General features: G+C 33.7%; 3 protein-coding genes across 3 annotated transcripts; 1 reads left to right on the top strand and 2 right to left on the bottom strand.

The window, feature by feature from the left end:
- Window positions 1-963: 963 nt before the first annotated feature.
- On the top strand, window positions 964-1,947 carry LOC18034885. The gene has a single exon (XM_024179465.1). It carries the CDS (start codon window positions 990-992, stop codon window positions 1,893-1,895), a length of 906 nt encoding a protein of 301 aa, XP_024035233.1. The 5' UTR covers window positions 964-989; the 3' UTR covers window positions 1,896-1,947.
- A 4,464-nt stretch (window positions 1,948-6,411) lies between these two features.
- Window positions 6,412-7,238, bottom strand: LOC18033985. Its single transcript, XM_006424257.2, has 2 exons — window positions 6,804-7,238; window positions 6,412-6,699 (listed from the first exon to the last, which is right to left on the bottom strand). Exons 1-2 carry the CDS (start codon window positions 7,144-7,146, stop codon window positions 6,593-6,595), a joined length of 450 nt encoding a protein of 149 aa, XP_006424320.1. The 5' UTR covers window positions 7,147-7,238; the 3' UTR covers window positions 6,412-6,592.
- Window positions 7,239-7,740: 502 nt separating this feature from the next.
- LOC18035193 (stress-response A/B barrel domain-containing protein At5g22580) lies at window positions 7,741-9,025 on the bottom strand. The gene is made up of 2 exons (XM_006424256.2): window positions 8,844-9,025; window positions 7,741-8,218 (listed from the first exon to the last, which is right to left on the bottom strand). Exons 1-2 carry the CDS (start codon window positions 8,984-8,986, stop codon window positions 8,017-8,019), a joined length of 345 nt encoding a protein of 114 aa, XP_006424319.1. The 5' UTR covers window positions 8,987-9,025; the 3' UTR covers window positions 7,741-8,016.
- Window positions 9,026-9,489: the final 464 nt, after the last annotated feature.

Below are 9,489 nucleotides of genomic sequence, written 5' to 3'. Positions count from 1 at the left end.
ACTGCAACCACATGATATTAAGTATTGAAGGATGTAGCAAGTAGACCAGCTCTAATTAAAATAGTCACACTACTTTATTATTGATGCATTTATTTGATATTGTATTACATTCATACTTCAATTTAGGGTTATAAAAGGGATAAAAAAGGGGACAAGATAATGTCTCTCTCTCTCTCTCTCTCTCTCTCTCTCTCTATGTATATGCCTTTCTTGCTTTTAATCGTAGGTGTGTTGGGAGCAGCAGTTGGTGGTCTTGAGGCTAAATTTATTTTTTGTGGGGCCAATGTTCACTATCACAAACATAAAATCATCATTTTTATTGGAAAATCACTCCACAAAATTTGATTTCATCATCACATATTACCAAGATTTCTTTACATTTTTCCTCCTTTGACTGTTCTTGCATACTTTTTTTTTTTTATTAATTGTTACCATTCCCATCAACCCACTTTCTAAACTTAAAAAACCACCTTTTTTTATCCCCAAAGAAACCCATTAAAAAGTCTTAATTGCTTCTAAATCTTATTATATTAAAAATTGATCCACAAAGCCAAGGTAATAACCACGATCATGTCACAACAAGTGCTGTACCCAGACCAAGTCCAACTTTTTTTTTATTTCTTTTGAATTTAGTTAAATGTTACATGTCATGAACTGGCAAAGTTGATTTTTTAAAAAAAAAAAACCTTCAAAGTTTCTACCTCAATCTTCTATTCTTGTAAGATGCTGATTTTAAGGTGAGAGAGAATAATTTTTTATTCAGATGAGGTTTGTCAGAAACTTGGATTTCTTTTGCCTTATGAATAAATGAAATTTCCCTTTAAAGAAATTAAAGACAGTTCAAAAGCACCTACCTTGTCCAGCTATTCATTTCCTCTTAATATTAGCAGTATAAGCTAAATTATTAATTCATTTCATTTCTCCAAGCTCATAGATCTCTCTAGCTCTCTCTCATCTGTAAATTTTTCATCATCCTTCACTTCATTACAATGAGAGACTTAGTTTCTTGTTTTAATGAAAATGCTGTAAATGTTTCTCATTCTTCTTGTTCTAGTTATTCAAGCAATGCTTGTATATCTCCAAGTTTATTGCCTTCAGTTCAAAATGCTGTCACTTGTCTTTACAGAATCATCTTCTCCAACAAAAACCAACTCTTTGTAACCGTCACTTGGTGCAAGAACCCCGCTACAGGGCAAGGCCTAAACATAAACTTTGGTGATGACGCCTCTGCATCATTCAAACTCAACACCAATTCGGGCTTGTTCAGGAAGAAGAAGGGCAGCAGAGTGATTGAGTCCACTATGCCTTCAAAGATTGAAGTGTTTTGGGATCTTTCCAATGCTAGATATGACTCAGGGCCCGAACCTGTTGAAGGGTTTTATGTTCTTGTCATGGTTGATTCAGAAATAGGCCTCATATTAGGCAACTTGAATGAAGATATTGTCACCAAGAAGTTGAAAAATAGCAGCTCTGCTGCAAAAGTGTCACTCGTTTCGAGGCGAGAGCATTGTTCAGGCAATGCCCTTTATTCAACGAAGGCTCAATTTTGTGACACTGGCATTGCACATGACATTTTGATCAGATGTGGGGGTGAAAATGAAGGGCTAAAGCATCCGGTTTTATCTGTTTGTATAGACAAGAAGACGGTGATTCGTGTTAAGAGGCTGCAGTGGAACTTTAGAGGGAATCAGACAATTTTTGTTGATGGATTGCTTGTTGATCTGATGTGGGATGTGCATGATTGGTTCTTTAATCCTGCTTCTGGATACGCCGTCTTCATGTTCAGAACACGAAGTGGCTTGGATAGCAGGCTATGGCTGGAGGAGAAGTTGATGCAGAAAGAGCAAGAGAGTGTTGAGTTCTCTTTGTTGATCTATGCCTGTAAGAGCCCCTAAATGCCCCTTAAGAAACTGACTTGTTCTTGTTTGTTCTTACTTTTCTTTTTTTTTTTTTTTTTGGTTTTTAAGTTCTCTCTTTTTTTTAGGCATATACTTCCTTTGTTCTTGAAAGGAATAGATATAATCTAATTCTTTTGATGATCATATGAGAATAGGAAAATCACTTGGCAGTGAAAGTTTTAGTTTCCAAGATGCAGAAATGTGAATTTGAGATACAGCATTTGATGGACTTTTTTGTATATTGATTTCTTTTTTCTCATTCTTTCTATGCACCAAAAGATGTTTGATCTTGAGGGTTATTAAAATTGTGAACAGTGCTTGTTATTGAGGTTCAGAGTCACATTAGGAAAAAGGCAAAAGAAAAAGATACCCAAACAAGCTTTTGATGGTTTTTTAAGTGTATCAATGAAGATTTGCTAAAAGGGTACTTGAAGATATTGAGAGCTATCAATCAAGATTGCTTTTTGGTCTTAAAAGGAAAAAAATAAAGTTGAGAATCTCCTGATAATGATCAGTAAATTTTGACCATATAATTTCCTATTTTGTTATTTTGTTGTGTGTTTTGCAAGGTTAATGAAATCTTTTTCTCCATGAAAATGTCATTATGACTCGGTACTTTTTGTTCAACTAAGCTCTTTTGCATGATATGCTCAAGCTTGGCCATAAATGAAAAATCAGAGCACAGTAGGCTAGCTTGAAAGCTTAGAGCAGGGCCAAGGCTAATTCATTTGATTAGTTCATTTCATTACCCAACCAATGCTTGAATTATTGAATGATTGGCTCGACTCAATTGACACCTCTACTGACACAAACGTTGCATCTTCTGTGTTCGGACCATGTCCATGGTCCCCTACTCTTTCCATTCGAAATTTGGTCCCCAACAAAAGGAAGCTTGAGTGTTGAATGTTAGTACAAAACTCACAGTTTGCAAACAAAGTTTTAGGCATCAAGTACTCACTTTCAGGTCCTGGAATGCACCGTGAAAGGTAAGGCAGTATGAGTTGTCATCTCCCGAAGAAGCACATCATTGATTGCTTGACTCAAATAAAACCATCAGAAATTAACTTTTTAATGCAAGTGTCCACAATTATAAAATGGATTGGCATGGTTGCAGGATGTGTGAGTGGTTGGGTGGATGTTGGGTGCCCAGCAATTGCTGCCACATTTATTAAAATCTTCCCATTTTATTTTGAGTTCCATTAATCTGTGGAGCAGATTTATGTTCTAGGCTCCATCTCTGGACCATGTCTCCATCAATTATCCCAAATTTAAAGCAAGTTCAATTGCTGCTTTCACTACAGCCTTAACTCTCACAAGCCCAGAAATATGGTGCTTATGAACATTAAAGAAGAGAAATTTAATTGCAATAGCATCATCATGAACTGTAGAATTCCAAATTTTTCTTTGTTGCACTACCTGAAGAGGAATAATATACAAGTTTTGGGTAACCAACCACAAAAACCAAAAGTGATAGGGTATAAATTTCTTTAATTAAGTATTGACTTTGATTCTTGCTTGGGGACTCATGATATCAACTTTTAGATCTGTCAATTCATTTGCTCTTACAATTGATTGGTGGGTATTCTTTTTTTTTCCCCCCTTTGATAAGAACTAGAAAAGCCAGAGTTGTGCAACCTTTGAATCTCCCATTTGGGCTTTCTTCTAAATTGCCTTGTGGGTTACTCTGCCTTGCATCCTAAGTCGAGGGAAGTCATTGACTTCAGGTCAAGGGTCACCCATCTTTAATTTTCACATCAGGACCACTTATCCTCCCTTCCTTCAAAGTAGCCAATAGTTTCTCTTGCCTTTTATCTTGTGACACCTACTTTCCTTTCGGGTATGCCTGCATTATTGTCAATTTTAATATTGTGGGGGTGAAAACATTTGTATCCCTTAATTCTAATAATTTGTCAACAAGTGATCTAAATTTTCCTTTAGTAACAAGTAAGTCCCTAACCAGTAACCCCTGTTGCCACCGCCAAAAAAGACCACGTTACAGAATGAGACAATAACTTAAAGAAAAAAGAGAATAAAAAGTTGACAAATAAAAACAAAAATGAAAGGAAGTAGTATTACGAAGCTAAGAAGATATAATTACTAATTAGTGGATTTTGTCTAGTAATCTAAACATGCATTCTTTCTACACTATGCCGTTCATCTTCCCAATTGAGTGAATATTTTGTCATGATTTATTATCTAACTTTTGAATTACTTGACAATTAAGAGAATGATTCATTAATCTTGTGATTATGGTGACAATCCTTTGATCAATCTTTTCAACCTTGCTTTTCAATGTTTGTTCCCCTTTGTTATCTCAACCTTTACGAAAATTTCTAGGTCATCAAAATTGATTTTCTTGCTCCCATTCACATCAAATTGGTACATCTCTTGTACCATCCACTCCAATTTTTTCCTCCATAGTGGAAGCTTACCAACTCTTAAGAAGTTGACAAAAATCATACCCAATACCAAAATAAAATAAAATAAAATATCACATAGTGTTTGACTTAAAACATGATTCATTGTCTTTAGGCCATTTTATTTGATAATTTATGTCTCACAATGTGTATATAATTTTCCATAACTTTTTGAAAATTAATGTCTTCATTGGTAAATCTGTGCTTTTTCTGTAGCAATCATTTAATTGAATAAGTAATTTTTTAACAATTAAATTATGTAATAGTTTGACGTTCAACAGTTTTTAATTTTTAGTACCTATGTTTCTGCAATTTTTCATAATACTCCCTTATCTGTCCGATATTAGATCTTTGATTGAAAAATTCATTCCAGTCACAAAAAAGTCATTTTTTTTTTTTACAACAAGAGATAAAAGAATTATTAAAAAAATTGTTAAAAAACGAAAAAAGAAAAAAAAAAAGTGATAAACACTATGGGGGAAAAGGCCGCAAGTCTTCCTCTGAATAATTTGTACATGAAAGAACACCGGACATTTTCGGAAAGCAAAGCCTTCCACAGAATTTGGGCCATGATTCAGGACCAAAAGCCTACAAGTATGTAAGTGGGCTTGTCAGTTGTGCAAACTAGTATTGCGAGTTCCGACTTCGGACATTCGTTGCTACTAAGCACACCCCATGTATTTCTGAGAACCTCCGATTCATAAATTTTTTAAATAATTTTTTTTTTCTGGAAAAGATTCAAGTATTTTTTTCCTCCCCAATCCTATGTGTTCGAATTTGAAATTCTCAGATTACAACACATATTATATGAGATTATAATTGATATTTACAAATTAAATTATTACTGAGACCAATTAAATATATTTTTAAACTGCTGTCCTTCAACTTGGAGGACAACAGCCCTAACCATTTAGCTGGCTTTTAAAATTAAATTTTGAAATCTAAGTCTATAAAAAAAGTGATTTTTAACTATGCCTATCCTATTATATATATATATATTAAAATGTACCTCACATTTTGAACACCGTTAGGTAATTAAAAAAAAACAAAAATTAATAAAATATAATCACTTGATAGTGCCTAAATTAGAGGACACGAAACCCAAAAATACCATGGTCACGACCTTGAAAACAAAAATTCCAAGGTAAACGTTTTTAGTTCCACAAGTTGCCGCTGCTTGTCAGGCAGCTGAAGAAAAAGAAGGCAAATATTGTACACGTGAAGTCATAAAATAATGGCACACAGGTGCGCTGCGAGCTGTGCTCAGCTTTTTAATTGAATTATTATTATTACATTGGAGCCTTCCAATTCAACATTCTCTTTATGCCTACAATTATTTGTTTATAGACTGAAAATTTACAGAATGTGCTTCAATTATTGATTTGCTCAAAGACCATTTGCTGTTCAGCTTTATTATATATTATATTTTGTTTTCTGATCATTATTTTACACAAAAATAAAAAAAAAATTTAAAAAAGAAGAATTAGTAAACAATCTTGTAGTGAGGTCAATTCGATTGAAGTCAATTCTTTCCATCAAAGAATTTGGAATTGAGGAGGTTTTATTTTTATTTATTTATTATTTATTATTAAATTTTTTTTTTTTTTGGCCTAATTAGAGTCAAATGGGAGACATCTCAAATCTTCCCATCATTTTCATTTTTCAAGGCCTTTTTCCTGAATTTGGATTTTAGCCACCCGAGTTATATGCTTCTCTCTTTTTCACTAATTGTGGATTCTACTATCATAAAAAATTTTTACCCCCATCTCGCTGCCAACTTGTGGAACGGTCATGTCATTTCCCATTATTATCTTAGCCATATCTGATTAATTATGGTTTTTTTTTTATTTTATCGAAATTTTTAATTTTAATAATTATTTTTATTAAATATTATCTTTCTCCATTTCATAAGTTAGTTACAACTTTTAAGTCAATGACGGAGTCAAACTTGTGAAACAGTGGGGATAAATTAATTTTCAGTCTTGATGTAAATATTTTTCATTTATTAAAGGCCTAGGAATAAATGTAAAATATGGTTGAAATTTACAATTATTTTTTCCATTAAAAAAAAAATTATACTTAACAGAGGTGGGGTACTAACAACACCACAATATTAAACAAAACTTTAAATCAATCCAAACACAACTCCATTAATTGTCCGAGCTTTCTAGACATGATTATATGAACATACATGCATACGTATGTACATAAATAATCAAGGTGCTTAATCTTAGCAACTATAAGTCTTAATCGACATTATTCAAATCTCTCCTTGCGTTAACAATGGTTCCAAAAGATCATTAACACCGTGAAAGAAAGCACTGGAAAGAGAATATTACCAGCAGGATTCAAGGTTCCACTCAAATTAGAAATGACCTTATCTTCTGCAAATTAAGAAACGGCATGCAAACTAATTAATTATATCTAACATCAAAACCAAAATTTACAAACTTGATAGAAATAATACTTAACAAGAATACAGACTTACTGCATTCTTTTGGATGGCAAATGCACTTCAAGCCAACACCACAGTTGCCATTAGGCTTCTCACACTCTTTACAAACATCTGGCAGATGGTCAGGAATTTCGTCAAATGAAATTCTTGTCCCCAACCCAACTTCTTCTTTGGATTCGACATCATCGCCACCCAAAAATCTTCTGTACGCCCTCTTGTAGTGAGGGATGGTTAGTGTTTTAGTTGTGTTTTGGTTTAAGAATGGTTCTCTATTTTCAATTTTCCCACAAAAGCTTGCGGGAACCGATTGCGCTATAGAGGTGTTGATTATTAGGAGACTGAATATGAGAAGCAGCTGATGAAAAATGTTCTGCATATTTTCTCGCTTTGATGGTTTTGGATTTTAAACAATGAGAACGAATATATTGATCGTTTGTATTGAAAAGATCGAAAGTATAAGGGAATTTACTTTTTATCTCTTAAATAATGAATTGATGTTACTTTCTGCTCGGGCTCCTTCTTTTGAACTGGCTACTCTCATATTCTCATTTATCCTCATCTTTTTATTATTGGTGATAACTTGGGATGTGCAATAAAGGAATTTTATTGCACCTTTTGCAAGTGCCCTTTTACATTAGAATCTTTGCTTTTTCCACATCCTTTTGTTTTAGATTCTGCCTGTTCCCCCACCTTTTTTTTTTTTTTAATTATTTCTTGAGATTGCTGAAAACTCATCACTTCACATGAAACCTATCATTGTGTCTGTTTTTGAATTTTCGCAAGTGTTATTTCTAGTTCACATTAACAAACATAAAGCAAAAAATGCTTAATTATACTTGTACCTTGAATTTAGGTCTGTTGGTGTCTGATTGGAGTGTGAATGATGTTTGTGGCAGACAGAGTTGCTATCATATAAATTACAATAGATTCGGTAGAAAAACAAAGTCAAAGAGTCCTTTCCAAGATCATTGAAGGGAGGGGAAAGAAAATGATTTCTAGGCTCTAGCATTTACCAAATTCCACAATCAAGCTACATGCATACAACATATTTGTCCATAATACAGCTGGTTGAAATTGCAGAATTAAAGAACTTATAATAAGACTATATATAGTGACAAACCAAATAGTTACTGATACTGGCGAATAATAATATTAACTCATAGAGATAAGCAAACCAAACATACACACGCATATAGCAGATTAATACTAATCTTACTTAATTATTATCGCCTAGAATTTTGGAGTGTCATGCTGCTGGTGCTTTGCCAAGCACAGTAGGGAAATCAAGCAGGACAATCTTCTCAATAGCAGCTGAAAATGTAGCCGAGAATTCGACGTGGCTGGGATGGCTTGCAAAGGTTGTATAGTCTTCCTTCTTGTTGAATGTCATCAAGAATGCATGTGTGAAGCCTTGCCTAAGCATTTCCTGCCCTTCCACATCTTGTCCCCTGTCACATTAAAAAAAACCAAAAAAAAAAAATTTAAGGTTATGGATTTTTCTTTTTGGAGGAAATTGAAAAAAAAAAAAAACAAATCTCTCTTTCTTGAACTCTGTTGGGAGCATGATTCGATTCTCAGACCTCTTGTACTATCTCGAAAAAATGTAACATCTTCTAGTAAGCAAAAAGGGGATATTAAGATATTGGTTATGTTTACTTACAAGAAATAAAACTAGTAAAATTCAAGCATTTGATTATTGATCAGATTCATTTTTCATGAATATAAGAAAAAAAAATATGTAACAGCTTGTAGTAAGCAAAAGGAGATATTAGGGTATTGCTTATGTTTACTTACAAAGAATAAACCTAGTAAAATTCAAGCATCTTATAATGGATCGGATTCATTTTTCATGAATATAAATAACATCTCTCTTAAACTCTGACGTGAGCAGGATTCAACTCCGAGACCTCTTTTGCTGCTATCTCGAAAGATATAATCTCTTCTTACAAGCAAAAAAACTATTTCCTTATTGTCTAACACTAAAGAATATCTTATGATTATTAAAACGTTAAATGGTTTTTTGAACTCCAGGATAAAAGAAGCTTATATTAAAAGTACTAAACAAGGACTCACCATTCAAAAGATTTGACAGCATCAATCTCTGAAACCAGCTTTTTCATCCCTTTGACAATATCCTCCACAACCACACCTTCCTTGAACTTAACAATCACCAAGTGCTTGAACTCTCCCATTGCTGCCTCTTCACCCTCACCCATATATGCTCTTGATTCTTTGAAACCCTAAAGTGAAAGACTCACGTTTGCCTTGTATTTATACACACAGAACCGCGTTAAATTATTTGTGTGTCAACTTTCACAGTAGCCTATCTCTCTAGTGTCTACTGTCACACACGAGTAGTCACGACCCAATTCACCCCCCTCCTCATGTGAAATAGTAATCATCAAGAAAGACTTACAGTCTCTCCTTTATTGGACAGCATCTGCAGCACACTATTATGGAAAATGCACAGTGCTGTTGCATGGGCCGCACAGTGAAATTGTCTAGCATCATTGTCCTATATGTCTCTACTTTACCACAAGATTGTGGTCCATAGTGATATTATTTTCACTTTTTTGAATTGTTACCATTCTTTACGATATATTGCAATAAAAGTTTCCTACTTGGGTACACATTTGCAGTTTAATTCAGAGATTTATTGAGTATAATGCAGCCGGAGCATAAATTTACTCCCGTTCCGTATTTTGCAATAAGAGCAAAA

The sequence above is a fragment of the Citrus clementina genome, unplaced genomic scaffold, assembly GCF_000493195.1.
Source record: "Citrus clementina cultivar Clemenules unplaced genomic scaffold, Citrus_clementina_v1.0 scaffold_8, whole genome shotgun sequence".
Lineage (NCBI taxonomy): Eukaryota > Viridiplantae > Streptophyta > Magnoliopsida > Sapindales > Rutaceae > Citrus > Citrus x clementina.
The sequence above is the reverse complement of the archived record's forward strand: the minus strand, read 5'-3'. Positions and strand labels throughout refer to the sequence as shown.

Coding starts and splice junctions, on each gene's coding strand:
- LOC18034885 (XM_024179465.1), top strand. CDS start 990: ATGAGAGACTTAGTTTCTTGTTTTAATGAAAATGCTGTAAATGTTTCT.
- LOC18035193 (XM_006424256.2), bottom strand. CDS start 8,986: ATGGGTGAGGGTGAAGAGGCAGCAATGGGAGAGTTCAAGCACTTGGTG. Junction 8,219..8,843: donor GCTGTCAAATCTTTTGAATG/GTGAGTCCTTGT, acceptor TTAATGTGACAG/GGGACAAGATGTGGAAGGGC.
- LOC18033985 (XM_006424257.2), bottom strand. CDS start 7,146: ATGCAGAACATTTTTCATCAGCTGCTTCTCATATTCAGTCTCCTAATA. Junction 6,700..6,803: donor TTGCCATCCAAAAGAATGCA/GTAAGTCTGTAT, acceptor CTTAATTTGCAG/AAGATAAGGTCATTTCTAAT.